This window comes from Colletotrichum orchidophilum, assembly GCF_001831195.1.
Source record: "Colletotrichum orchidophilum strain IMI 309357 chromosome Unknown Scaffold_16.1, whole genome shotgun sequence".
NCBI lineage: Eukaryota > Fungi > Ascomycota > Sordariomycetes > Glomerellales > Glomerellaceae > Colletotrichum > Colletotrichum orchidophilum.
Genome location: NW_019172972.1, coordinates 180,424 through 208,266, shown reverse-complemented (window position 1 = coordinate 208,266; position 27,843 = coordinate 180,424). Strand labels below are relative to the sequence as shown.

Here is a 27,843-nt window from a genome sequence, read left to right as displayed (position 1 = left end):
TACCAAGGCATCTTAACTTGAAGGTTTGTCTCTGCGCACTCATAAGCCGCAAGACTCATCCCACTGACGGAGGGCGAGCCGGGTCTGGACTTCCATTTGGCAATGTTCGATATCCCGCCAGGCATGATTGCAACATGGACTTGTGAATATGAAAGAGACTCTTCCTCGACCTTTCTTCCCAAGACCAAAACGTAAATCTCGCAATTTGAGTGTCCATTGACTTGAGGGAAACTGTCCACTAGATTTAGCTGCGCCATGCTGGTTTCGCGGACCTCCCAGCAGCTCTCAACTAAATACTTTCATAATCTTGCGGTATTTCAAGTACGGTCACAATGCTAGTTTCTACTCTCTCTTGCCGACATGTAAGCACGCCATCTCGGATTGAGCATGTAGACAGGCAATCCAAGTAAAAAGATGAAGCCAAAAATACCAGCCAACACACCAAAAGCGGTTTGATAACCCCATTTCTCAATCATTGGAGTCAGCCCATACGTCACACCGAACGAGACAACATTCTTCGTTCCAACCACGACCACCAGTGCCGGCCCGGGATGTTTGGGCGCCGCTTCGGATGCGAAGCTGGTAGAAACGATGAGAACGGAGGTGAATGAGTATTGGAAGATGGTCCAGCCGAGGTAAGGACCCCACCATGTGTAGCCTCCCGGTGCAGTGTAGCCGTAAAGCAATAGCATCCCGACACCTACAATAGCAGGCAAAGCCAACACGACCAAATGGTGTTCCGGGATGTGAACACCTCGATTCCGGCGGGCGAGGTACATGACCAATGGATTACCGACGAATGTGCAGTATAACATGCCGAGAACGGCGCCGATTACGCCGCCAACGTTGATCAGCCCAACGTCCTCTGATTTCCAGTGATAGTTCGCCACCAGAACAGTGTTATAAGTCAGCGACATGCCGACACCGCAGCCTAGTGCGATGGAAGATGTCAGCACCGCGTAAATGATTCCCGGGGACGAGAACGATTCGGCCATGTGCTTCCAACTCAGGACCATGACCCGCATCGGCTGGGGATGAGGTTTCGACCAAGGCCTGATGCGCTGCAAGTACGTCTTTCTTTCCAACGACCCAGCTGGGGTAACGGCATTTGGGGCTGTGAGGCCGGAGCGGTCCATCTCCTCGAGGTACGCTTGGGCTTCGGAGTCGGGGATGACACGGGTGACACCAAACTCGTCCGTGATGACAAGCTGGCCATCCAGCGACTCGGGTGGCCGGGTGAATTGTGTCTCGAAAGCGAAAAAGAAGGCAATGACCAGACCGACGGCCACGGTGATGACAAAGACCCAATAATACCAACGCCAGCCAAGGTCATGGTTGAGATATGACGAGGTGAGGTTGATTGTGGAGGAAATCGCATTTTGTGCCATCCAGTAAAGACCAAAGATTCTGGAACGCTCATGGAGAAAGGTGACTTCGGTGAGCATAAGCGGGAGAAGCGACTCGGAGGCGCCCGTGGCCAGGCCTTGAACCACCCGGGCAGCAAGATGTCCGTTGTAGCTGTCTTGCAAAGCGGCAGCAATAGTCGCAATCAGCAAGATGACCATGAATCCAAGAAAGACTGGCCGCCGACCGTATGCCAGTGCAAGGGGAAGAATGATGTAGTTGCCTGGAAATAACTTTATTAGTTCCAGAAAGTCAGAGACGACTCTGGCGTCTTTGACGCTGAAGACTTTGGCAGATTGCAACGTACCAAGACCAATGCACAAAGTTGGGATGGTAATAAGGAGGACGATCTTTTCGGAGGAGTAGCCCTGCGGGATGTACATGGCAAAGAATTCTTGCAGAATGGCCCCCAGACCACTAGCAATGGACAAGCCCATGCTAGAGAACCAGCAGCAGCAAAACACAATGCCGTATTTTTCCCAAGGTCTGAAGCGGAGGGGATCATTGGGGTCAGAAGACGGCACCGGGATTTTGCGGACCTCGCCATCCTGGTTGATGAGAAGTGCATTGCCTTCGACGTGACCATCGTGCCTGTCTTGCACGCCCGGCTTTCTTAGGTCTTCAAGGTGTTCGATGAGGCTGTTATCCTTGGCATTGTCACTATTCTCAGAAGATTGAGGCAACGACATGTTGAAGGAACTTTGGGAATGGAGGCCTCGAAATGTGCTTGGGTCTGGTGGCTCTAGCCTCTGGGCGGCGGTGGTGGTGAAGAAGTGAAGAATCCTGCGTGTTACGACTGCGAGCAACCGTCGCAACTGCAGGCAAAATTGATGCACCCAATGTTTTCTTGATGGTGATGATTGGGGATGAAAGACATGATGTGTGCGAGTTCGTTTGCGAGTGAAAGCCTTGTTATTTCAAGTCAAGTTGACTACCTTACCTTACCTTACCTGAATAGGTGCACTTAAACATGTTCTCCAGAAATCCGGGGTAAATACGGATATGGGCGACCCCGTTCCCCGGAGTGGGGGTTGCTGTCACTGCACTAAGTGCTCTGTGAGACGGTCCCCCGCAATCTGTTTTCGGTTCGGTTGGAGAAGAGAGCGCTATTCGGCTCGGGTTCTGAAGCCCAGCGAAACAACCAGACACGAAGGAGCCACCAGTAAAGTGCACATTGCTCTTAACCCCACAGACTGCTGCAACGCCTCGGATCTTGAACACCTTATCTCTTCAGCGACGATCATTGTGTTCCAACATCCAATCCGTGGCGGGGCCGGAGGGGGACACCATCCACTTTCCATTTCCCCATCTGTCCCTGACTGAAAAGATCAAATACAAATGTTTCTACTCTGGTTGTCCAGCTCCGACTACTAGGCAAGGTAAGTCATACGCCAATTGGTCTGCTCCTCTGTACCCAGTTGGTAAAGGGTCCTCGGGATCCAAAACGACCTGCTTGTAGCTGGCAATCCAGGCGCTTCCCTCGACTGCCGGTACGACGGCATTAATACCTCCGACCTTGGCAGTTCTAGAGATACGGCACTCAAAGGCTGTGCCGATGACGCCAGTGTGCTTGAACTAGTCTCCTACCGCCAACTGGCCCCTGGCAAGCACCAGAGCCATCCGCGCGCTGGTCCCAGTGCCACAAAGGCTGCGATCAAGCCGCCGGGGAGACACCACGACAGTATTCTAGGCAACTTCCCCGTTGGCGTCTTGAAAAAGTGGTTCCGGGAACTCGAGGAAGGAGATGCCCTTGATTTCTGAGTTCTCCGGATGATGAGGCGTGTAAGCAGCCTTTGGCGCCCTTTTGATCCCTTTGATCCTTTTGCCAAGTTCCTCCACAAGCTTCGCGCCCTTGCTCGGTTCAACAGTGAGCCCGACTGATGCGGCGTCCGCGATTGCGTACCGCCTTCTACCCCACCCAGACAATGTCGGCGGAAACGGTCCCGACCCCCCGGGCACCGACCTGCAGATAGACCCGGTCAACGAACGCGGACACAATTTCAAATGCCACGGACGTGCATTTACCACCTTGGCACTCCGCAGTCACGCCGACGAGATCGGCTGCCGTCTCGAGAGAGAAGTAGGCGATTGGCTCTTGCATGGGAATCGTTGACATTGGTGCCTATTCGTTGATTTCCAAAATCAGGAATCCTGTAGCGGCGTCGGGGTTGCATGGTGGAAGGATCAACTTCGTGTTCTTTGGTGATCTTCCTCTTAGCTCGTTCAATAGTAGCTGGCGTAGCTCATCCTTATGCGTAAAAGAGTGCTGTAGTTTGCGCCACGTTCATTGAAGAAACCGGCCATGAGGCCCATTTCGTTAATGCCTCACCGCTCTCCTCACCACTGTTACGGCATTGCCTCGCAGGGCACCGCGGAGACTTGCTAATTTGACAAGATCATTGATGAATGCAAGTTATCAGTGATAAGTATGAGATTGCTCGAACCGGAAAACACGTTTTCATGACCCAGGAAATACAGCAGTTGTCGTCCCATTATTCAAAGCCGTGAAGAAGTGCTCACGCTATCACTTTCCCGAACAATCCAGGCGGCGTGGCTTACCGCAAAAGTTGAATCGTGAGTCCGCATAGTATCCCCCGCCGCCTCATGGATGAATTTGATCTCAATCAACGACCTGCCGAAGTGCTATCATTTGTCATCTTTCTGGTCATCATCGCAATCTTTTCTCGAAAGAGTAAAGCAATCGTTTTCAACTGTCGTCTGATGATGACCATCTGCGCCTTGCCTCACCCCTGTGCAACCAAGAGCCTACTCAAACGGGTTCCCCCCACGTTTACTGTATACTCGCGTTGGACGGCGGGATTGATTCTGCGATCCAAGTGCGTCGGGTGACCAGAGCTATCCCCCACGCCACCAAGAACGGCGCAGTTATGTACAACCGAGCTATGTTCCTTGGGCCACTTGGTGGGTATTAGTTATGAGCCATAGCTTACATGCAGGTACAGATAGCCTATAGGTAGGCATTACTACCGGTAGCACTCCCATTTTTATTTATTTATTTGACGGCATTGGAGGGGTCCCGGCTATACGGAACCGCCGACGCAAGGCGCGGTCTCCAAGGCGCGGGCGGTGGTCCGTTGTGATGTTGATCTTGCCAGTGCGTTGAGGCTATGAGGCCTAGCTTCTGATGCATTGTCGACACATGGCGTTTATCATGGGATTGTTCGTATCTGGGGTGGCGATTCATCTGCTTATCATACCTATTGCCCTCCAGTGAATTTGTCTGAATTGACACAGGATTCAACCGAGGCATACCGCCCGCAACCAAACGCGTCTGCCTCCGTCAAAAGCTTCGATTGAGAGTGGTAGCTTCGAGCTGAAAACAAGGGATTCCATCTCACCTTCACTACCCTGAAAATCGATCCAGTAGGCTTGCGGATTGCTTCTGCCTAACTGGTCTGTCAGCGGGCCAAGTCTAGGGCGAACAAGACAATGATATCATCCTTGGCTAATTGAGAGACATGCCTTTGAAGCCCCATAATTCGTTGGTTCGCGATATCAGAAGCCCCCACCCATCTATAAACCTCCCGAATTGGCTACAACGTTGATTCTCCTGGGGCTGAGTGGATGTTGATCATGTTGATCGGGCGGTTGTACCTGTTGCCCCCAAGGCGAAGCACAACATGACAGTCCTTACCCAATTAGGAAAATACTCTGGCCAAGACAAAATGCCAAGGGGAGCGTCTTACTTGGTGTTGTACATTGGGGTTCAAGCAAGGCAACCCGCGCACCCGGAGCATAGGATACTTAAGAAATCCAAACCTATGCGGATCTGGCCTGAGCCCTGCACATTCAACCATTGATCGCTTCGTCCCATCGACTTCTTCTTACTCGATTTGGTAACGCTGGTGCATATTAACCTGTCAATCGGGTAGGGCTGAACTGCACCCTTTCGGATCTGATCCACGCCTCGACCACAATGTCGTCGACCACCTTTTCACTGACGATGCCGGCGTCTCAGCCATCGTCATTCCCAGAAGCCACGGAGAAAAGACGTTGCTGGGAGTGTCAACGTCGTCGGCTAGTCTGTGACTCGGTCAAGCCAGTCTGCAACAGATGTCGAGCCTCGGGCATTGTTTGCCCTGGCTACGACGACAGAAAGCCACTGACTTGGCTTGCACCTGGCAAAGTCACCTGTCGTACTCGCCGCAAGGGGCTTGCAGCGGACAAGGACACGGGCACGAAGAAGACCGCGAGGACAAAGCCGAAGCCGAAACATAAAGAGGATTCTCAGGGCAAGGAAGCGTCGGTCAAAGTTGCAAGTAGGAATAAATATGGCGGGGAGCTTGTCTTTCACTCCACTTTGAGGACTGACATTTGCGAGATCTTCGAGGCCGTCCAATACTGTAAGTTGAATACAACAACATTCTATATTAAAAGACTGGATCCAGCCATTGTACAAGTCTATGAGATTGACAGTCTGACAATGGAAACGTCTAGTCAACGCCGTATTCTACCCATACACCAAATCTGGACACGCACCAAAGAGCAATGTGTTTGTCGATGAGATCCCCCTGAAGGTTGTCAAATATCTGCCAATTACTATTGCGCACAACTTGGTCGCTGTGGTCTTTCATCACCGGATGCATGTGCAAAGTGAATGGAAGAATGATTGCCCCTCAATCAAACATGCGGAAGCACGGTTGCACCATCACCGGGGGCTATCGATCCGCGCTCTCAACGAAGACATCGCCAATGAGAAGACTCAGAGCAGCGATGTCGTACTGACGGGTGTCATCCTTCTTCTCCAATCCGAGGTAAGTTGTGGTTGGCAGTTGGACTTTCGATCCACAGTGATAGCTGATTCAACACTGGTAGATCAACGCTTGTATCACACCCTACTGGAGACAGCATGTTGATGGTCTCCTGGCTATGCTACAATATCGTGGAGGTGCTCGAGGATGGGCCAGGTCAGCATCATACCTCAATGGTGTGCTCCTGTCTTTTATGATGTAAGTGAAGATATGCTGGGTGAACCTGAGTATGGAAACTGATTTTGATGATTACGTAGTGTAATGACGTCTGCAAATACGACGAGCCCGCCTCACGACCAAGTTACGATTTGTCCTCAAGAGGAATTCATCGACTTGATCCAAGAATTATATCCTCTTGGCTTACATCCACATATACCTTGTCCATTGCCGCTATTCTTGGAAATCTCCCGGATCAATCAACTCCGAGCCGAGGTCTCCACCGGGTCAATGGACAAGTCGACTGCAAAGGCAGTTGCAGATGACATTGTCGCAAGGATCGAAATGTTTGATGGTACAGAATGTGACTCATTCTACGAAGAAAAAGATCAACGTGATCTAATTGCTTCAATCTTTCACTCTGCAGTGGCTGTGTTCTGCATCTCCTCGCTACAGAGTGTTAGGGCCCTGCCCAAAGTCCATCGCCTAACAATACTGAGAACCATGCACGGGAGTCGTCTGTATTCTCTCTTAACAGAGACACGAAAGCACCCCTCTTTGAAGAAGTCCGTGCAATGGCCTCTGGTCGTTGCTGGTATTGAAGCCTCGGTTCGGGTAGACAAGCGGCGGCTGGTAGGAGAGCTTTACCTAGACCAAACAAAAGACATTGGTACACCGTTACCAATGCACGCCAAGACTGTAATGCGTAACTTTTGGGATGGAGGGGCTACGGACTGGGATGCCTGTTTCGATCAGCCTTATGCATTTGTTTCATAGCATCGGATGTGAACAGGGCTAAGCTCAGCTCAGCCAGTTATTTATTTCAGGAAGAAAACAAAGATTATTCCACAGATGAAATTGCAAAAACAACCTATGGCCCTTGTCGTGTCGCATATGGAAAGACGACATGATGGTAGCAGTAACGCCTTTTTTTTGTATTTAAGGATGATGTAATGAGTGATAGGCATTGTAGCTCAACAGTAAAGAACAAAATGGCGAGGCCAGGAGCAGAGAGACGGTTTTCACCGCGTCCTCCTAGCCGAACGAGACAAAAGCCGATTTCTTGTATGTGGTATTGCTTATAGCCCCAAGAGATGATGTTTGAAAGGTCGAAGTAGAGTGCCCGTCGCTGCTTCCCTGCTTGAAGATCTTCGTGGATAGAAGAGGAGTCATCTTACTCGTGTCAGATCAACAAGTTGACGTGATAACTTTGACCTTGAGGTTGTCCATGGCCGTCAGTATCGTCAAAGTTGTTCCCGTAATCGGACTCTTGGTTTCAAAGCTGACGCTTTTGAGATTCTTCTCATTCTTAAGATTGCACTTCGCCAAGTTTTCCCCCAGAACATCAGGGTCATATGCGCAGGTTTCAGTGATGGCGTTGCCGTTCACGTCCACCCCTTTGACGGTGAGGCTGCACGCTCTCTTCAAGTTCTCGACGCCGGTGCGAACACACTTGAAGTCGAACGTCTCTAGGTCAAAACTCTTCACCTTTGACCCCTGGTAATCTTTGGTGATTAGCGGGTTCTCCAACGTCGAGGCCGTGGTAATAGTGCCGTACACCAGGAACTCGTTCTCGCGGAGGTTTGGGTTGAGCGCGCCACCGACAGACTTGACTCCAAGGCCCGAATATTTCAGTTGCTTGTAAGGTGTAGGTGGGAACACGGGGTTCAAGATGGGGAAAGCACTATCGCCGATATCTTGGTACTTGAGTGTAGGTCAGCAACACGCTTCTTCATCGAAAGAAGAGTGACTTACGGTGAGAGTGTAAGGGGTGGTCTGGTCGCAAGTGTTGCCAGTGGGAGACGCAATCACTCCACCCAAGAGAATGATAGCCGAGGTGATATGAGCGAGGGGAGCCATGATTGACGATATATGGGTTTGGTTGATGGGTCTGCTTATTTTCTGAGTTGTGATGATGGTAGAAAACTGAGTAGGATAGGATCTTGGGAATGCATCGATGGCAGTAAAGGTCTTCATTATATAGTCTTTTTGTTTGCCAAATAGAACAAGCCTCATGTGCTATAATTCCATTCTTGTTGCGAGCAAAGGGATGCTCATGCGAACTACATACATCCCAGACATCTAGTTAATTCTATGTGCCGATCATCCGATCTGAGGTTTAACAAAGTTCACTGCAACTGCATTCTCACATTAGGTCTTAGATCTATTGGTAATACCGACAGGTTTCACTGGTAACTTAACTGTTTCACTCGTTTCCAACACCTTAGCCTCTTACTCCCTCATTAGTTCGTAATGATACGGCTTTCACTACATGGAGCGCTTACTCACGGAATTAATATTGCTTTGCAAGCTAGGCTAAAAAGCTCCCACGCCGACTAAGAGAGAGGCAATGAAGTTGCGGAACTCGATTACTAGGACCTATCAGTCCACACGAGAGCAAGGTGACATAAAGTGGCGAACTACAAAGAGTTGTTGAACTTGTTGTGACACAAGCGATCTCAGACGTCCGGTGTTGGCTGGAACCAACTGAAGTGTCACAATCATTAATATATAGACGCAGATTTCAAGGCCTAGACCACGGTCCGTTATCTAATCGACGATCAATATTAAGAGTACCAGAGGTCATTGAAACGTCGTTCTGTGTCCTTGGCGTATTACGATTACTCTCAGATTTCCAGGTTTAAAACTGTAACTAGAACCTTCGAAATGAGACATCACATCAACTACTTGAGACATAACAAGAAGTAAATCACAGTCATGAACGCACACTGGAGATTTGAAGAGGATAGGAAAGAAAACCACGTAGACATGTTGTCCCAGAAATTGAGGTTCAGTCACGTCAGTCATCTTGTATAGAGCTGGTCTACTTATCCAGGGAAGTAGAATTCGAAGGAGCTAGTGAGGTAGATAAAAGGCTCTAGTCTTTAAGTAAGGCTCATATAGATACCTAAAATAAGCTCAATGAAGGAACAAGTGACCGTAGAAACATAAATCACGCAACCACCCAGATTTTCATGCAACGCCAACGCTCCATCCGCGAATCACATCAACTCTCACACCTCAAAGCCAACCAGGGACACCAATCAACTTGCTTTATCTCATGCCGGGGTACATTGGGCGTAGTACGCGTTGGCCGTAGTACAGGTAGCGCCAGGAACACAGGAAGTCGGGCTCTCAGCCGGCCAGTTGATACCACCGCACTGCCCGTACAAAGATTGAGCTCCCGGAGGCACAGGGCCCGGGGTGCATTGCGCGTAATATGAGTTGACGGTAGCGCAAGACGCGTACTCCGGGCACTTGGTCGGACCAGCGTAGTTTGACCCACCACACTGGCCGTACAGGTTCTGAGTCTGTCCACCGACGGTTGGTGCCGTGGTGGTCAAGGTCTGGAAGGTCGTGGGTGACGGCGTCTGGGATGTTGCTTTTGTGTTGCTGGTTCGAGAGATGTTGCTAGCGCTGGTAGTGCTGCTTGAGCTTGAGCTCGAGGTGAAACTCGTGCGAGTCAATGTGATTGTGGTGGTTGCCGCGATGGAAGTGGTGACTAGGGTGACAGTACCAGAAGACGAGTTGCCAAAGCTGAATGTGCTGGATGAGCTGCCAGGGACAACAGAAGCCGAGGAGCTGGCGGAGGCCATGCTAGTTGAGCTTGCACGGATTGTTGTACCATAAGGTGTAGCGCTGCCAGAGGCAGTAATCTGGATTCTTGACTGCGGGAGCATAGAAGTCCCACCGGAGATAATGGCACCACCCGGAATGACATAGTCGTTGAGATTATCCCGGTAGATATTGTACAGAATACCGGGGTCATTGGCGCCATATAGGGCAGTACCTGGTGTGCCAGTAGGGTTGTCTGTCCCATTGCCGGTGATCTCCAGGTTAACGCACTGGGGATAACTCTGCGCTCCGTTCTGTTGACCGGCACTATGGAGGGCAATGATGTCGTGGCGAAGCACGTAGTGGCCAGGGGCAACATTGGGCGGGATACGGACGAGCCACGCGTTACCGTTGTTGATCAAGACGTTTGCCGCCCACTGATTTGTCTGTTGAGGAGGATTAATCAGGCCAGCACCGTCTATCTTGAAGAACTTGAGTGCAGTCTTGTCGATGGCGTTACAAGGTCCATTGCAATTTGCCAGGAAGTCCATGACAGGGCCCTTGTGACTGTCAGGCCACTCGGTCCATTGTAGCTGCAGGGTTTCTCCAGCAGCAACTGTGATTCGGCCCTTGCCTGACACTGCTTGTCTGTGGCAGATGATATCCGGCGCGTTATAAGCATCCGGCGCGACAAAGCCGTTGTCGCGCTGGTCTATCGTCCAGCCAGCCACGAGTGGAGGGTTATTGTTGTATGGATCCTCGGTGGGAAGGTAGTTGCGGTATGAGACGCCGTTGACGACGATGTTGGTGACGTGACCGTGAGCAGCAACCAAAGCCGCAGTGACTAAGATGACGAGGAAGCCGGATTTCTTTTGGAATCCCATTTTATAAAAAGAATGTAATTTGACGTTTGAAAACGTTCAAAGAGGGAAGGGATTAACAACGAATGAATAGAGTGAGTGAGTGAAAATAAATCAGAAAGAGCGATGACCCTTCATTCGAAGGTACTCTTGCCTGAAGCGTTGATGTCTGAGCTTTATAGCAGTCACCGTGAGTTTATTCGAGTGAGATCACCATGTGGGAGCTAGGGAGAATAGCGCGAGTCAAACATTCCAAGCACCAGTGTTCCCTCACATGGTCTTATATTTCGCGAAAGGGAGGCAGGTTGGCCGTTGCCTCCCTAGGTGGCTGAGAAACTAACGCGTGACACGATTTTGGCGCAGATTCTGGGCTTCTTGTTGAGCGCGTCTCCAGTGGTGCCATCTCCCGGTCTCAATCCTCAATGTGCGGTAAAATTTGAGGATATATGTTGCCGGAAGCTGGATCGGTTCGAAGCCCATCACTCGCCACGAAGGCGAGACTAAGCAGCTGTCTCTCAACACTGCAAGAATGACACACTATCAGTATAGAAGATGTATATCAAAGTTAGGTTGCCTGTCACAGACGTCTCGAGCTCTAACCGCTAACTGCGGAATCAATCCGCGGCTGAAACAGGGAGCTTGATACTCAAAGTCTCTCTGGAATGGCGTTGGAACTCTGCAAAGGCGAGTTTCAAACGCGCGGGATCTAAACGTAGAAAAGTCTGCAGCTGGGGATGCGAGGGAGAGTCTCTTGAGGGTCCGTTCTCTCAGAACCCGTATGAGCCATTGAAGGTTGGCGAGCTACAAAGGGCAACCGTTCAAGTCAGACCTGAGGCCCAAATAGTGATAAATGATCACACTGGCTCTCCAAATGTTTGGGGCAGCTTGTCATTGTCTTTGAAAAGACTCGGCCTAGGGGCAGCTAAACCTGTTCAGTAAACTTTGAAGACACGACAAAACTGTGCTTACCGACTAGCGCACTTCTTCGACTGTCTAGCCTCCTGTCAAGCTCGATAGCGTGAAGACATGTAACCCATTGTCTCAACATTGCTCATCGGCAGCGAGTGTGCCACAGTCGCGGCCCCGCGCGGCCCCGCGAGCAAATTCGGACAGCACGACAGCTTTGGCAGGGCAGCAAACCTAGGCGAAATCCCTTGTCAAGTGGGAGACTCGGAGGGCGGCTTACATCATTCACGGAGACATCGCAAGCTGTTGGGGACGCAGCCACACCTGAAGCCTGTCAGATCACTTTGGAGATGTCTCTAGTCTCCATTCCAGGTGATAGCGGACTCAGAAGTCACAGAAGCCACAGCTTCAGAATTATGCCTTGAAGAGGACGATGCAACGAGGCGGTTGGCTTGAGCGTAAGAGAACCACGTGAGAATGTGCATCAGAGACGGGCGACAGTAGTCTGGGGGGATGCACCTTGAAATGACAAGACTTTAAAATGTTACTCTACGCCTACTTGTTTTTGTTGGTCCATGGACACGCACCTCGGCCGGCCCCAATATGATGCATGGTGCAGGACTCGGCGAAGGTATCTCTGCAGTCAGCCGAGTCCATAACGAGGGCTGAATTGAGATGGCCCCTGAATCACACATTGGCTTGATGATTGGACCCATCCAAAACGGGAGAACAAGCCGGCTGAAAAGGGACAACTAGACTTGGCAAAATGCCCTGCATGTTTATGTGCGCAACAGATTTAGTACTGTCCAAAATAAGGAATACACGGTGCCAAAGGCTCGGCGAGAGATGATGTCAAGCTAAAATATTTTTCTCCATCCAAGCCCTAGCATGCTGTATAAATGACGCTTTTGTCTAAGAATGAGCCAGCCATTCTCAGCGGACCCCAGCAAAGAAGCCTTCCCTAAGTTGAAAGCCAGGTAAGAAAAGCCTAAGCACAAGTAGCCGCCGAGAACGGAGTTTGACCGCTCTATCCCATGTGTTCGTAGTAAGGTGGGAGCTCGAAACTGGCGGGGCCCTGCGTCTGAAGTGCATCAAGGCACCAACTCATGCCATGTGGATGAACCGTGGCAAGGGGTCTCAGCGAAGTACCGCTTAGCACGCGGGAGCGTTACTAGCGGAAGGGAGAGGGTGGTGCTGTCGCTGCCGAACCTGCCCTATCGTTGACACCCAGTTAAAGCGTGCCATATTGCTGAGGCTATGTCCTTATATAGATGGGGATGAAGAAGAAGGCGACACCCCGAGTCTGGGTGATGATGGCGGCGTGATACGATGTCGCTGACGGCGTAGATCTAATGTGCGTTTGTTCGTCCACGAAGGAAAGACAGTGGCGGCGGGATATCCATGTTGCTGTCTCCGTCCTACTTCTTGGGCTTCCGCCCAAGACCGATGTCTCAGCCTTCAATGATGGCAATGTGGAAGAACATGAAGGGCATGAGGACGACCATGCAAGCATGACGCATTGTACAACGGGCGACACCCAACGCAACATGCTTGAGGATGATGCAAGTCAGGAGGAAAGCGTTGAAAGCAGAGCTGATCCGGAAGAGTGAAGTACGCGCCATGATCTTGTTTGAGATGAGGGATGCTGATTTGAGACTCGCGAAGAAGCAATAGATAATCAGTTGAGATGTGATATATCCACTACGACAGGATCATCTACGAAAGGACAGGCCGCACTGGTCCCTTTTTGAAGTTTTGTCTCATCCATCGGGCGTCGTCGCCTTTTTGGGAGCCCCCATGTGGAAGACCAGGCAGACCCCTTTTTGCCATGACCAACACGATAATTGACGTACGATGACATCCTGCCATCGACGAGAACCCACGATTCCAGCCCATGTCCGTCTAGGGTTCCTTCGGATCCTGAGGGAAATGGCTTGCAGTGTGCATGATGGCATGTAGACAGGCCTGGGTTAGCTGTGGCGCCCATCTTGCAGACGGACACTCGAGCGCCCGGTGGCTAAAGCAAGGTAGGCTTTGCGGATCCTGCCTCGCTCAGAAGTCGGAACCATCCTGTCATTGACTCATCGGCGTTCCTGGAGGAGAGATGGATCCCCAAAATACGCAGGTGACCTGCCACGATGAGCCCCTTGGTGCTACTGACAGCTGCATCCACCATGCAGGCACCCTGCGCACTTGGTGGGTTGGCGCCCTCTCCTAACCAGTTTCTGCGTTGTACGAAGAAAGTTCTAGCGAAATCCCACAGATACGGACGTACCAGGGTGTGATGAGAGGAGTAACACAGCCTTGAACTCGCACGTAAATTGAACTGGGAAGTGTGACGAGAAGGACTAATTTTAACGCAGAATATTCTATTAGAAATAGTGGCTCTGTGGCCTCTGAGACTATGAGTTGGATTTCCCAGGAAGAAAAAAGGTAGGGTACAGCGTTTCTAGGTTTCTTTTCCCTTTGCGTCGCTTTGGTGCAGTCGAAATTGAAAAAAAGGATATCATACCGTATCTCATCATGGTCGTAGAGGAGAGAGTTGTTCAGGATTTCGAAAATTTACCCCATAAACGCCAAGAATCCCGCAGCCCAGATACACTTCTAGTACAGCAGAATTACAGTTGGGTTTTTGTTGTTCGCACTCGCAATTTGCAGTCGGCCGTTGAATGTGATGCATGTCGCCGTTGGACGGCTCGCTTGAAAATCCCTCTTCTAGAATTCACCATCGGCACTATTCCCGATGACCCCGGCAGTCCAAAGTCCGACGAGACCCCACCAGGACACCTTCCAGCCCCGCCAGAGGCCGTCCAGTCCTTGACCCTTGCGGTAGACCGTTTCTGCGACCCTGGGTTTGCTGCCCCTGCCTTTCTTCACCGGTGCGGGCGGGGTAGGGATGGCGCGGGTACCTTCCTCGTTCATAATGTAGAGCATGGTACCGAAAACGCCGTTATAACGTCCAGCGGGGACGATAGTTTCGAGCTTCTGGTCCTTGGCCGAAAGCGCCCGGACATGTGACGGGGTGGAGAGGACAGCAACTTGGCCGCGACGGAGGACGGTCTCGAGGGGAAGCTTGACGAATAGTGCCACAGATGACGCGCAAAACTTGGCGACTGAAAATGTGGTGGGGGAGACGCGGCTGTCGATGAGAAACCTGGTCCGCAGGACAAGTGGTGTTGACAGTGTGAGGATGGGGTGGATAAGCGAGTGGAAGATCGTGGGAATGGCGAGCGAAGAAGGGCAGACGTAGGATGGGAGAGCTCGTAGGGTCGAAAGCGTTCTCCTCGACCCCTTTGAAATTGGTGTGACAAGCAGTCTATCTCAAAAGTTAGCACTGCCCTGGAACGTGTGTAAACGTGAGACCACCAGTGACATACCTTGTGCGCACCAGATCCAGAGGTGCGAGAATGAGGCCCGTCGCAACGGCCGCAGCTGCGGCAACGCACAAGGAGGCCCACGGATAGGGTGAGGCAATATCAATCAGCCGATCAATGTCCTCCTTGACGCCGAGATCTGGTACGTTGAACAGTGCACTCAGAGCACTTCTGGACCAGTTTTCCAACAGCGAAGAGAGCACAGAGTAAAGGAACGTTGCATTCGATCCCTTCCACACACCCCAAGCCCCCTCCTTTTGCCACAGTTGGCCAATAACTTCCATCAACGAGTCGGATCGGCGGATTGTAATCTGGTGAGGCGGCACGGACTGCTTCGCTGCCGGCGTCTGGGGAGGTGTGGAGGAAGGTGACTGGCGGTGCCGATGCTCCCTGGAGGACGACGGGGTCGGCGTGCTGGGGGCGTTGGAGGTGAAATAGGCAGGCTCGTCGAGATCCGAGTCCGAATCGGCTTCGTCGTATGCCGTGTTTCCGTAGCCGGAACGCCGTCTCTCGGAGACTGGCGTGGCCAGGGGCGTCGGTGCTGCCGCCAAAGTCACGTCATCGTGGCTCTTGACCTGCAAAACCGTCTTCGCAACCTCGAAAGGCTGGGCCATTAGGACGGAAGTATACTTCCATAGCAGCTCGTCAACGAGGTCCTTGACAGTCTGGACGACGGAAGGAGATGGTTCGCTAATGTAGTCCTTGTAGTCGATGTCGGAAAAGATGTCGCGTGCCTTTGACGCGTACCGCTCGCTCGTCGCATTGGCTCCATGGCGGGCAAAAGGGTTCGGTGCTGACGAGGCAGATGTCGGGTCAAGAGGCTCTCCTATGGTTGGCGGCTTGTAGTACGGTCTCAGGGGATTCACCCCGTCTCGTTGAGTAGCCATGATCTCGTTTGGCGTTTGTTTGTGGCTCAAATCTCGTGATGCATGATTTCGGAAACTTTCCACTTTTGCTACCAATTTTGCATGATGAAATGGAAATCACCTCGGAGATAAAGACTAGCGGGGCCAGCACACAACAGACGACAGTGGACGCGCCTTCCTGGTGCTGTGCTTGGTGACCGCTGAAAGGCTCCGCCAGCAAGGTATGTCAGCCAATGGGATCCGCCCTTGCTGGCCGCTGACGGCAATTCCAGGGTCTCCGGAGGCGGAACATTGCGATTCGCCGGCCGATAAGCCCGAGGAGTGTGGGCCTTATCGGAGCTCCCGCTGGCGGCCGAGCCTATAGAAATTTCCCTGAATCCAATGCATCTCCACAGTTCTCTTGCGCATTTATTGAAGCTTTCCAACAACTTTTTGTCATTGCTTTTGCGGCGCCCGCCACCCACGAACGGAGCAAGCTAAACAACTCAGTTGACTGCGGGACCGTGGTGTCGCTGTGTACAATTGCCTCATAACCCTCGTCTTGCTCTCCTTCCTCCGTGCCCCCTACTTTGTGGCGCCCTTCCGTGGATTTTCCTTACACCGAGAAGACAAAAATCCCGGCAGTGACGCCGAGAACGGACTCATACCCAGCAACCATGTCTTCAACTAGACTCAGCACAAGCCTCTGCAGGGTGGCTGCCAACGCATGCCATCAGGCCCGTCCGCTGCAAAGACAGCTTCGAAGCATTCACAGCCAGATGATCTCTAAGAGGCCCACACAGCTACCCTCCAGACAGCTTCAATGGCCCTCGGCGCGTTTCTTCTCGGCTTCGGCCGTCCAGGCGCATGGCCACATCACCCCTCCGAAGCCCGGCGAAGAGTAAGACCGTCCGCAATAGTCTACCGAAGCTCACACTGACATCATCTAACAGGCTGTGGGTAACATTCGTCGACAAGGACGGAGACGAGTTCAAGATCGCTGTAAGCGAAGGCGATAATCTGCTCGATGTCGCGCAAGACAACGACTTGGAGATGGAGGGTAGGCAAAAACGTCTTGGTCACAATTGGGGCACGTGGTATGCTAACTAAATCTCCCCAGGTGCCTGCGGAGGCTCTTGCGCCTGCTCAACGTGCCACGTCATTGTTGCCGAAGAGGCATACTACGATAAGATGCCCGAGCCCGAAGACGACGAGAACGACATGCTCGACCTGGCCTTCGGATTGACTGAGACAAGTCGACTGGGTTGCCAGATAAACATGACAAAGGAGCTGAACGGCCTCAAGATCAAGCTGCCCTCAATGACACGGAACCTCCAGGCCAGCGACTTCAAATAGCAAGCGGACTCTTTCAGCATTGCGGCGTTGGATGCGGCATATCACAAATTATTTAATCATCTGTACTATACTATACATACACCGTGTCAGAAACAGGAGGGATCAGGATATTTTCCGGGGAGAAAAAGAAAAGGAAGGGGGGGGAGGGGGGTTGGTTCTTCAATCAAGCGCGGCAACATGGACGGGATTCATCGGCTCGGCTCGGCTTATGCTACATATTGGCGGGTAGCAAAGGACGGTGGGAGGGAATAGCATCACTCCTCTAAGCTCATAAACCTGGACAATTTGGTGAACAAAGGGGGTTGAAAACGCCAGGCCTGTGTAAAGGCGTTGGTATCCATTTGCATTAAGCTTCCTCCAATCCACCCTTTTTCAGGCCTCCTCCACCGGACGCAATTAGGTCCAAGAATCCCTTCTTACTCATCTCATTGATCTTCTCCTCCCTCCGCACCACACCCACGACGCCGTCCTTGCGCGCCTTCTTCTCCGCTTCGGCAGCCTTGACTTGCGCCGCTCTCACGGCGTTGAAGAGCTTGACGACACCCCTCTGCGCGACCTTGCGCAGCCTCCGCTCCGTCTCAATCATCTCCCCCGTTGACGTCTCCTCCGTCTCCGGCGCTACCAGCACGTTGCGCACGCGACCCTTCTCCATCGCCTCCTTCTTCTGTGCCCTCATCTGCTTGCGCGCCTTGGATTCGAGCGCCTGATCGACGGCTGCCTTGGCCGACTGGTGGGCCTCGGCGCTGCGGGCGAGCACGGGGTCTGAACGTTTCGCGTTGGAAAGCTTCGTGGACAGAATTTTGGACATGGATGTTGAGAAGGCGGACGGGTCATTGCGTTTGGACTTGATAAAGTTGGGATTGCCGCCATCGTCGCTTTCGTCTTCTTCTGAGTCGGAATCGGAGTCGGTGCCAACTGGTGCGTCTCTGCTCTTCTTGGGCTCGGGGGCGGGTTTCGTCTTCTTCACAGGTGCCGGGCGCTCATCGTCGCCTGAGCTTTCCGAGTCATCGTCCGAAGCAGCGCCGTCGTCGACAGCCGCGTTGTGAATATCATCGTCAGAGTCGAGGAGGTTTACCGCGTCGAATTCTTGTTCGTCGTCAGAGGCCGGTTCGGCTTGCTTCTTTTCCTGTCGCTTTTGCTTCTTGGTAGGGGGCGCAAGGCGGCCATCATTTGTCCGCTTCTTTGTAGCTGTTCCGGCCATGGCTGTGGTGGTCTGGAGCAATCAATTGGTGTTGATGGAGGGTATTGGTTTTGGGACTCGCCTTGGCTGGGAAAAGTTCCCCATACCGTTCTCAAGGTCAAATTTTTGGGTTCGGCTGGTGGGGCCAATTTCCTTATCGTCGGTGTACACACACCCTGATAAGCCAAATCCCACCGAGATCGCAACCCTCCTTCACCGAACATTGCTCCATATCCCCCACCGGATAACCCCACCCGGCGCTCGAGCGCCGATGTCTACTGCACAGTGCAACGAATTCTTTGATCTATGCCGGAGCTTTCATAGATGCAAGGTCCCCATATCAAGAGGGTAAGACTTGCCGCCCAGTTCATGCTTAAATCAGGCTTTGCAGGTATCGGTTGGATCTTCTCGCACGGCCACTAGGCTTACCTGTGACGTCTTAATCGAACAATGGTAAGGCGGTAGATATCAGTGGGAAGTGGGTTTGTAAAGCAAATGGTGATTGAAATAAACGGAGCGGTGCCTGTGATTGTGCAGTTTCGAGAGATAATCAATTTCCTTCGTAAGCAATCTAGTAAGACACCGTTCTATGGAGCTTTCGCTCCATCTCTATTCATAAAAATAAGGGCATCATTTTGAGCCCTAATGCACAAACCAAGAAGACCTGTATCTAGCTGATGTTTGACCTTGTCCTAATACGGAATGGAAACCGAGGAGAGCTTGGGAGTCGCAGCAAGCAGTAGGTAATGTCTGAAGCCTAAGCAGTGTGCAGAATCCTACCTAGGTATGTGGTTTTATGACAATGGGCCAATCAGAAGAGCCCCATCAAATGGTTATACCCACCTACCTACCTGCGAAGGAATCGCAATCCAACAGCCAATTCCTCCCACTTCCACTTCACCCAGTCAATCACCAATTTAACTAATCCGTCAACACAACCGTGCGGTTACCCTGTTACGTGAATAGCAAAAATTTTTCACTCTTCGAGTCAAGCGTTATTTGAGGCCATTGGTTGACAGCAGGCTTCGGCTGCAGCAGTTAAAGGGGATATGCAAACTCGGATAGGAAAGTCATCTGCTCTTGGTAGCTCCCGCCTACATCAGTTAGACCAACCACTGCTCCGACCCCGCGCCCCCCGCATGCCGAAATCGCGGTAATCGGACCCAAACTTCCTATCTGGGACGTCCGGGATTGGAAAGCTGCCTATTTAGAAAACACTCCACGACTTGGTGCGGCAGTTGTTCAAGAAAGGCAAGTTTCTAGACGAAGCTGACTGAACAACTTTCCTATCTGACTTCAGATAGGCAAGTCGGTTCCAAGCTAGGAAAGTCGGCCGTCATGCATTGCGCCGCGTATTCCCAGAGTCGACATCCCACCCGGACGGATAGTTAGGCAAGTGCAGCGCAAGGTGGGATGAAAGCCTTATGGTTATTAAAGAAGAAGAGGTTGACTGGTCACTTATTGACCCTTGAGTAGAGTGTAAATGTGGCCTATATCTCCCCATTGAAGCCAATCTAGCCACTAATACCCCTGGCGCTACTCGTATTTCATAATCGACTAGCTCGGATAAGGTACGTCAAGTAGAAGACGATGGATGCAACGGGCGTCATTTACAAGTCATCTTTGGCCGACGTCTCTCTCCCTGATCCTCGTCATGTTGTATTGCACTCCATTTGAAAAGACCCAAAATTGTTTTGCCCACAGAGTCTGCCAGCCATTCTGCGGCGTCGAGTCAGTGTGTGTGGTCTTGCCTCATGACACGAACAAGGTGGAATACCGGCACCTCTAGTGACTTATTTTCATGAACCTAGTACCATCAGCTGAACTTTGGTCAAGAGTTCCGAAATAGAGTCGTGATTTGGGTCCTTCCGCCGAGTTCGTTATGTCGCTTGACCCTAGATGGCTCCGCCACGCCATCTGTGTCCATTAATAATCTGCATCCCCATACGTACAATCTGTACGGTGCTGACTGCGTCTCAACTGTTAATCTAATCAATACAGCTCAAAACTTTTCATTACCTCATTTTTGTCCCGTCTGTTTCTACCCAACTTCGTATTAAACGACTGAAACTGGCGCACCTTCTTCTTTAAAGATCAGGTGCAGGGTATTTGACGCGGCAAGTCCAATCACCAGACCCGATAGCCCGGCCGTTTTGAACCCAAGCTGAGCGAATCAATACTAAGATATATTGACAGTGCCGCCCTCTAGAAATTATCTTCATGAAACCTTGCTCATAACATCTATCGATGAAACCTAACCTAAAGATTCAATTCATCGCCTCGCTTTTGCGAATTGTCTACCTCATTCTAATGCGATGTATGAAATCTGGACAACTGAGCGGATTCCATGTCTCTCCGGTGCTGATCCTCTCCTCTCCCATTATGCCCATGTCGGCTCGAATCGCGGTGCGTTCTCTACGGAGAGCTTTGAGTTGGTCTTGGGAATCGAGAACCTGAACGTTCACCATTCTGTTTCTCTTTAGATACCCATGGCAACACATGCTGCAGGACACCGATATCCACCTCATGAAGTCGCTCATCTGAATGATTGTCGCCATCATGACGTACAGTATCTACCACTGGTACTTTGGGGGAGGCTTGTTCGCTTTCGGCACATTCAGCGGCCATGATACCGGTTGAAAGATGCCCGATTCCCAGGTCCATCTGACTAATATCCCGAAGTGAATGGTCAGGCTCATCTCCGTCATTGTCGACTGAAATCAGCTCATGTAACCGATTGCTCGGTTGCACGACGGTATTTCCAAGGGTTCTCATCCTCCCTCTGTTACCAAACACGGAGCTTACTCCTGTTCTTCTCTGGCGAAGAAATAGGCGGCGGAAGTAGTCTCTAAAGGCGGGCATACAGGAGCAGAAGATGAAGCCATTCAACTCAACGAATGACCAATTTGAGATCGGCACAATATCCCCTGATGAATGTCAATATGTTAGCAAATTTACCGCTCTCAATAGAAAATCCACTTACACGTCGGATTTGAAGTTTTCATGAAATCTCTGATAGAGCTGAGTCGAAGAATGGAGACGATGGTGACCCTGCAATTAAGGTCAGCTCCAATCAACTATACACGGTCTGATAGCTCAGGGCACTACTCACAGAAATGCGACAGCGAACATCATGCCGGCACCAACCTTCTGTTTCCACCGCCAATTCAGTCTGACGATTTGCGAAATAGGCATCGCTACCACAACAACGTCAAGTGCTATGTTCACTGAGGCATGAGCCCACGTTTGAACGTTGATATCGTGGCAGCGGCCCTGGTGCTCGCCATCCCACTTAGTCCAGGTGTAGCTGATGGGCCAACACTGAACTGAAGTTGCGATGAGGAAGGAAACTGCTGAGATAACGCATGCCCATATAACGCCCCAAGTCAGGCGCCTGAATCTTTCATCTGAAAATAAGCGCAAATAGAAGAAGAGAAAGTTTGTTTTCGCAAACATAACGGTGAATGCATAGAAATGCTCTGCGATGTAGAAGAACTGGCGACATGGACTTTGGTCAACCTCGAACAATCTTTGAGGGGACCTTCGTGTCAGCAAACCCACTCACCTTGAAGAACTCGTTGATTTGCTCTGGTGTAAGCGTCCAAATATCCTTACCTAGGCCATTCTGAACCGCTGTGACATGAATTAAGAACCGTCTTTTTGTAGTGATCCTCTATTGGAAACTGGGTATGGCTTACTAAACACAACGACCACGCTCATGGGCACCGACATCAACTAGGCTGACGTTAGTTTACAGGCGCCGAGGGCGATTTGGCAAGACACATACCATCGAGAATATCAAAGCATAGTCATCCAAGCCCATAATGTAATCGATTCGTGAGATTTGGGAGTACATGCGGACTCCAACGCTGAACACAGCCACGAGAGCACCCGCAATGGCGCTGGCAGTGGCCGAAGTGCCTCGGTCTCGATTCGGGAGGCCACAAATGTCAAAAAACATTCTCTGGCTCTCTGTCCTCGTCAGCTTCGATTGGCTTAAGACATCTGACGACTGAGATGCGTACTCAGCCCGTCGATGACTGAGCATTTTTGGAAGCCACAGCCAACTGCCCCATGGAGTTGCTGCTCAGCGCAAAGGTATTTGACTGCAGTTTGAGCATCAGGCGCTGATGCCAGGATTGACGAGACGCAATTACTCTATTTTCAACGCAATGTCAGGAAAAGCTTTCGAATCGCGTTGCCTGAGAGGGTTGAGGTGTTACCGCGCATTCAGGTATCAAAGTTTCAAAACTTAGGCCCAACGGGGTGGCGCTTTTGACTGAAATTGTGTCCATCCTGGGTTTCTCTGATAAGCGACAATTTTGGCATGTCTGGTGATCAATGGCAAATAAAGCACATTGAGTGTCATTTTACATGCCCAGGAGGATGTTAGTTGCAGGAATGAGCTTTTTATTTCTTGACTGTCATGTATTTATTAGATCTTGATTATCAAAATGACTGACCTATGTTCAGCTTGTGAATCAAAATGAAATCTCGTCACTATTTATGGCAGTATCCCTGAATCAGAGGCGCCCCACTCCATGTGAACGTTTGTTCAATCTAAGCTGTATTGAGATGGGAAATGCAACGGCTCATTTAGCGCCAGATCTTTGCTCCAATCAATCATGCCCGATTTGGACTTACAGTTCAGCCGGTGGCATCTCAGCTGGGCGTCGGATCACTTTGAATTTCAATGGCGACCAAGGTTGAAACTAGCATGCCATAGCACATGGGCTAGTGTGCCGTAGGCCACTTCCTGCGGGGAACGGGAACGGGAACTTCGGGTGAAAAGAGCCGAGGAAAGAGAGCGTGATGTTCTCCAAGTATCAACTAGACGCTCCAGGGTACGAAGGCCCACTTCCAACCGTGGAGCAGACGATTCAAAATAAGGCAATTGATGATTCTAAATCACTATTTCACACCTCGATCGAAATATCCAAATAATTACTCAAATTGCTAGACAATTTTCGCTGTCTACTTTGTCTCCATTTAGAAAGCTTTTCGTATCTCATATCATACCCCCGTTCTATTTCAATATGTCTCTCCTTGTTTCAATATGTCTCTCCTGATGGTCCATCCTCCTATAAATGACTAGGAAAATGAAGATGGAACATCTCATATCAAGGGCCATCGAGCTTAGAGCTCCAACCTTCAGCAAGCACGGAAAGTGAAATCAACGGTAAAGACTGGATTTACTACAGAAGTGTGCCGGAATTATGGTCTGAGACTTGCAGCCTCACAGCGGACCGCACCAACCAAGCACTGCACTTAATCTTTGCCAAGAAAACAAGACACTTATCGCAGATCTGTTTCTGAATCACTATGTTTCCATTATTTTCTTCAGTCACGAACACCGGTGGGAACCTGGCAGACGAGACCCTGGCCGAGCTGTAGTGTCGATTGTTAGATAATCAAAGATAATCAAAGGTGAACGGTCGACTGCTGATGAGACGAGAACACTCACAACAGGAAGAACACAGCAGCGAGCACGTTGGGTAATAGCAGCGCAGATATCGCGGAAGTTTTCGGCAGACGTCGGAACGGCAGGGGCTGTTGGCACAGGCTGTTAACAACGTTCACCATCCCGAGAGTTTCTTAGTTTTGACTAACGGGGACCGCAGTCGAGGTTCGCAAGTCCCAAGATGTCGGTAGCACAGCATTGAAGGCTACTTTGGAGACCGGAGCAAGCACTGTAGGGGGCGGTGCCGCCACTGTTGCTGCCGTGATCACCAGTGGGAACGGCAACAACAGCGCTGGCCAAGAGAGCAACGATAGCGGTAGTAAACTGCATTTTGATGATGAGTTGATTATGACGGGAGAGTCCCAAAATAGGACTTCAGGGCTGAAGGCTGCTTTGAATTGATGAGAGAAGAGGTGGTTGATGATAATGGCTAGAAGGCGATTGAATGACCGGCGATTGCACATGTTATATACTTGGGCTTAGTAGCCGTTTATAAGGTCATAAAGGTCGAGTAAAGTAATAGTTCTATCTATGCCTGCCTCCATGTCCATAGTTATTGCATAGCCACGCTGGTATGACTCCATCTTGCCATGAACTTGATCACTAAGTGCTCCTGTCGGGCCAAAGACATCTTTCTGATCCACTCCATGTCAACGACATGGATATGCTCGGCAATATTGGCTTGGCTTCCCGCTTTCACTTTCAAAACTTGAGGTGCAAGAAATCCACCCAACACGGTCTACAGAAAGCGGAACTAGCTACTCCCGAGCCGCTAAATACCTGAGATGTGATACCGGAATACTTCGAAGTGCTCGAGAAAAGCAAAATTCAACTTCGTGGTGCTGTTCGGGGATGCAGTTCGTCTGAACCCGGGTGGAGCGAGCGCATTGGGCTGGTCCGGGACGAACATTCAGTTCGCCTACAGCCGCTCCCGTTTATCTAATGCAACGTTCTCCGCCTTCAGCTCGACTAAGGACGAATCATGAGATGGGGTGGTCTCAGCCCAGCCTTCAACTGTGGATAAATCACGACTGCGACGCTGCAAGTACAGGCATTATGCAGATGATCAGCGCTGTCCTTTCCTTCGTACCTTGTTTCTGAAAAGAAGCCTCATGTGTAGAGCAAGAGTGTAGCTACCTTAGCGTAACCACTTGGCCAGCGGTTATACGGCGTAAGGCTAGGCTGTTCTTCTAAACTCTTTGGCAGAAATTTTAATCGAGCATTGCTCAAATGTTGTTCATGTTAGAATTCAACTTTAGCTTTGAACATAGTTAACTGGACGCTTCGTAGTGCTGCTGCCCTGACTCACGCTTCGTGAGACTGGTGACAACATTTGCGTTAAGGAGCCGTTCTCCACTCATTCTTGAATGCTCCATCATCCATGGGTGTCAAATGCATGTGTAACAGCTTAGTAAACTTTTCAGCAATGTGTTGGCGTCTACTGATTCATCACTCGTACTCGCTTCAGATAGTCTTGCATATCCGACCTTGAATGTCACAATCCACACTGAATATTTGGGCGTACTGCGTAATATGTCACAATTAGTACCATGCGCGGAGTGAGGCGTTCACAGTTATTAGTGAACGGTGCTTTACATGGTTACGGACAAGGCGGGTAGAAACTGCAGCAACCTAGAATCTAAACGCAACAATAATATACTCGATCCTACTTGTAGTGCAGGATCTTCCTTGACATCGAAAAATTGAGACTCATGATGTAGCATAGAGGAAGCCAAATTGGCAAGCTCTGCGAAGTCTCCAGAAGGTGATCGATCCTTTGTGGTCAGATCATTAACTGTCACGCATTTGAAGCATTGCAAGAACTTGACAGACAACTGAGACCTGTGGAGTGTGAGCTAAACCTTTCGTCCCACAATTTCTACCTCCTCCTGCACCTGCCCCTGCTGTTCGAACTTCCGGACAACTTGAAGAGTCGCAAAGTAGCTGAACGGCAGGGCGACAAACCAAAGGCTGCAGTTGATGCTTGCAGTAGCTATTAGGGGGGTTGGAACGGCTTGAATCCCGAAACCCACCGCTACCGCTGCCGTCTCGATGCCACGAAGCAAAGAGCTATACCGGATCTGGTCGCCAGGGGAGTCCGAAAGATTTCCGATAGCCCAGTAAATGAAGTTTTCAATCATGCCGAGCGACGCTCTTTCCAGCATGTAGAGGCCGAACCCTCGTCCGAACTCGCTTTGAAAGGCCCAATCGAGTAAGGGTAGTGTAAATCGATACTCATTTTGGATAATCACGGCCCATATCCAAGTGGCAGTATTGAGGCATACGATGAGCGCATATGTTGCCAGGGCTCTCGTCTGGCGGTTCTCAGACCACGGAAGATCCACAAGAGAGCCGCCGAGCCATGTAGAAAAGGTGCTGACGATAGCTGCAACGAAGCTGCCCAAAGCCCGCGAGCGCACACTGAAGTACGTCGCAAGGTATGTGCCGGGGTATGCTTGGATCCAGCCGAAGTACCAAAAGAGGGGTGTCAAGAACAAGATTGAACGACTTCGCAGCAGCCTCCACATCTCGGTGAGTTCTGACCGCCAATGAATGCCTCCCGCCGCTTCGATCCGACTTCCGTCGTCCCGTATGACCTTATCAGGGTTGGAAAGGAATAGGCCGAAGGAGAAACCAAGACATTGTATTCCGATGAACGCAAGGTACAGCTCGTATCCAACTTTTCCCTTTTGGTTGACTTTGTGGTTGAGAGCTAGCGAGATGGCACCACCAATGATCATGCCAAAGTTGCGAAAAGTGAACCATGTTGCGACATAACGACCTCGCTTATGATGTTCGGGATATCCCGTAGCAATTGCTCCCTCGACACTGTAGGAAAATCCGGCACTTATGCCGCAGGCAACCGACCCGAAGTAGACGAGCCATGTTCCCCCTGTCCGATTGTTGACGTAAAGACCAGTTGCATACAGAGGATACCCGAGAGCACCTACTGCTAAAGTCCATCGAAACCCAATCAGGTTGGTGAGAAAAGGGCCGGCGAAGCAAGTCAACGTCATGAAAGCGTAAAGGAGGGCATTCGCCGCGTTGACCAAATCTGGACTTTGTGAGCCGCCGACACCGAATCCGTTCATGGCACTCCATATTCCCGGCGCGCAGAAAGCACAGAGACCAACGACGAGGATCTGGAAAAGGGTACTCCTGAAGAAGGAGATGAGAGGCAATAGGGAAGCCGGCATGTCTCCGGGTTCGATTAGAGGAGGTCGGGTAAGAGATTTCCTGCTGAAGTTTCCGTTGGCAGCTGTCTTCTGTACAGTTGGTGTCTCAAGAGACATCATTGACAACTGTCAGGGGGTGTGAATTGATGCCAACTTGGAGCACTTGATGATTGATGACGGTCTCGAAAAGTTTGACCGCAGCAAAGAGATGCAAGCCCCCTTTCGGAGACCCTGATAGCCCCAGTTGCTGAATGATCGACCTTTATGGACTGGGGTAACCCATAATGCTTGAAGTCAAATTATATCCCAAAGTTAAGACTCAAGAGACCCGGGCCTCTACATAATCATGAATGTATGGATTTCGCTTGCAGGTTCACAAATTATGTGCTCCTGCTTCATCCCAACATTGTGCCGATCACCAGTGCTCCTCCAATCTCTCATTCGATAGGACTGATAGACCTGGCCCCGCGTCGGGTACAACCGGAAGTAATTCGGGTGTTCCAATAATATGTTGGCAACATAAATCTGGTCTTCTCGTGCGTGTCAGGTGTTTTCAGTGCAGATCATCTATACTGCAGCTAGCATGTGAACCTCCGCCCCAAACTGATGATGAGTTATGGATGATTAGATCGCTTGATGGGTCGATAGAGAAGAGGTTTAGATTGTTGCTATGTGTCTGCCAGTGCAGTTTAAAAGAAAATGTACTATTTCCATCTAATGAATCTTTTTTAATTTACTCTTTTTATCCAAATTTACTTCACTCAATGACAATGAAGACGGAAGGTTGATGCGATTTAC

At 50.6% G+C, this 27,843-nt stretch overlaps 12 protein-coding genes across 12 annotated transcripts; 2 read left to right on the top strand and 10 right to left on the bottom strand.

The window, feature by feature from the left end:
• Nucleotides 1-335: 335 nt before the first annotated feature.
• CORC01_02788 (uncharacterized protein) lies at nucleotides 336-2,093 on the bottom strand (the record flags this gene model as incomplete). The annotated part of the gene is made up of 2 exons (XM_022614438.1): nucleotides 336-1,627; nucleotides 1,712-2,093. The coding sequence occupies 2 exons, from the start codon at nucleotides 2,091-2,093 to the stop codon at nucleotides 336-338; spliced, it is 1,674 nt and encodes a 557-aa protein (XP_022479052.1).
• A 997-nt stretch (nucleotides 2,094-3,090) lies between these two features.
• CORC01_02787 (uncharacterized protein) lies at nucleotides 3,091-3,520 on the bottom strand (the record flags this gene model as incomplete). Its single annotated transcript, XM_022614437.1, has 2 exons — nucleotides 3,091-3,255; nucleotides 3,323-3,520. The coding sequence occupies 2 exons, from the start codon at nucleotides 3,518-3,520 to the stop codon at nucleotides 3,091-3,093; spliced, it is 363 nt and encodes a 120-aa protein (XP_022479051.1).
• Nucleotides 3,521-5,341: 1,821 nt separating this feature from the next.
• On the top strand, nucleotides 5,342-6,378 carry CORC01_02786 (uncharacterized protein; the record flags this gene model as incomplete). Its single annotated transcript, XM_022614436.1, has 3 exons — nucleotides 5,342-5,768; nucleotides 5,863-6,179; nucleotides 6,241-6,378. The coding sequence occupies 3 exons, from the start codon at nucleotides 5,342-5,344 to the stop codon at nucleotides 6,376-6,378; spliced, it is 882 nt and encodes a 293-aa protein (XP_022479050.1).
• Nucleotides 6,379-7,520: 1,142 nt separating this feature from the next.
• Nucleotides 7,521-8,192, bottom strand: CORC01_02785 (uncharacterized protein; the record flags this gene model as incomplete). Its single annotated transcript, XM_022614435.1, has 2 exons — nucleotides 7,521-8,036; nucleotides 8,088-8,192. 2 exons carry the CDS (start codon nucleotides 8,190-8,192, stop codon nucleotides 7,521-7,523), a joined length of 621 nt encoding a protein of 206 aa, XP_022479049.1.
• A 1,199-nt stretch (nucleotides 8,193-9,391) lies between these two features.
• CORC01_02784 (endoglucanase-4) lies at nucleotides 9,392-10,771 on the bottom strand (the record flags this gene model as incomplete). The annotated part of the gene is made up of 1 exon (XM_022614434.1): nucleotides 9,392-10,771. One exon carries the CDS (start codon nucleotides 10,769-10,771, stop codon nucleotides 9,392-9,394), a length of 1,380 nt encoding a protein of 459 aa, XP_022479048.1.
• A 2,333-nt stretch (nucleotides 10,772-13,104) lies between these two features.
• On the bottom strand, nucleotides 13,105-13,275 carry CORC01_02783 (uncharacterized protein; the record flags this gene model as incomplete). The annotated part of the gene is made up of 1 exon (XM_022614433.1): nucleotides 13,105-13,275. The coding sequence occupies one exon, from the start codon at nucleotides 13,273-13,275 to the stop codon at nucleotides 13,105-13,107; it is 171 nt and encodes a 56-aa protein (XP_022479047.1).
• A 1,093-nt stretch (nucleotides 13,276-14,368) lies between these two features.
• CORC01_02782 (uncharacterized protein) lies at nucleotides 14,369-15,914 on the bottom strand (the record flags this gene model as incomplete). The annotated part of the gene is made up of 2 exons (XM_022614432.1): nucleotides 14,369-14,969; nucleotides 15,031-15,914. The coding sequence occupies 2 exons, from the start codon at nucleotides 15,912-15,914 to the stop codon at nucleotides 14,369-14,371; spliced, it is 1,485 nt and encodes a 494-aa protein (XP_022479046.1).
• A 635-nt stretch (nucleotides 15,915-16,549) lies between these two features.
• Nucleotides 16,550-17,228, top strand: CORC01_02781 (2Fe-2S iron-sulfur cluster binding domain-containing protein; the record flags this gene model as incomplete). The annotated part of the gene is made up of 3 exons (XM_022614431.1): nucleotides 16,550-16,773; nucleotides 16,826-16,932; nucleotides 16,993-17,228. 3 exons carry the CDS (start codon nucleotides 16,550-16,552, stop codon nucleotides 17,226-17,228), a joined length of 567 nt encoding a protein of 188 aa, XP_022479045.1.
• A 346-nt stretch (nucleotides 17,229-17,574) lies between these two features.
• CORC01_02780 (uncharacterized protein) lies at nucleotides 17,575-18,429 on the bottom strand (the record flags this gene model as incomplete). Its single annotated transcript, XM_022614430.1, has 1 exon — nucleotides 17,575-18,429. The coding sequence occupies one exon, from the start codon at nucleotides 18,427-18,429 to the stop codon at nucleotides 17,575-17,577; it is 855 nt and encodes a 284-aa protein (XP_022479044.1).
• A 2,394-nt stretch (nucleotides 18,430-20,823) lies between these two features.
• On the bottom strand, nucleotides 20,824-22,703 carry CORC01_02779 (CFEM domain-containing protein; the record flags this gene model as incomplete). Its single annotated transcript, XM_022614429.1, has 8 exons — nucleotides 20,824-21,335; nucleotides 21,392-21,459; nucleotides 21,521-21,903; nucleotides 21,974-22,041; nucleotides 22,107-22,143; nucleotides 22,196-22,380; nucleotides 22,434-22,566; nucleotides 22,632-22,703. The coding sequence occupies 8 exons, from the start codon at nucleotides 22,701-22,703 to the stop codon at nucleotides 20,824-20,826; spliced, it is 1,458 nt and encodes a 485-aa protein (XP_022479043.1).
• A 1,045-nt stretch (nucleotides 22,704-23,748) lies between these two features.
• Nucleotides 23,749-24,199, bottom strand: CORC01_02778 (fungal hydrophobin; the record flags this gene model as incomplete). The annotated part of the gene is made up of 3 exons (XM_022614428.1): nucleotides 23,749-23,796; nucleotides 23,873-23,958; nucleotides 24,019-24,199. The coding sequence occupies 3 exons, from the start codon at nucleotides 24,197-24,199 to the stop codon at nucleotides 23,749-23,751; spliced, it is 315 nt and encodes a 104-aa protein (XP_022479042.1).
• A 1,526-nt stretch (nucleotides 24,200-25,725) lies between these two features.
• On the bottom strand, nucleotides 25,726-27,162 carry CORC01_02777 (uncharacterized protein; the record flags this gene model as incomplete). Its single annotated transcript, XM_022614427.1, has 1 exon — nucleotides 25,726-27,162. The coding sequence occupies one exon, from the start codon at nucleotides 27,160-27,162 to the stop codon at nucleotides 25,726-25,728; it is 1,437 nt and encodes a 478-aa protein (XP_022479041.1).
• Nucleotides 27,163-27,843: the final 681 nt, after the last annotated feature.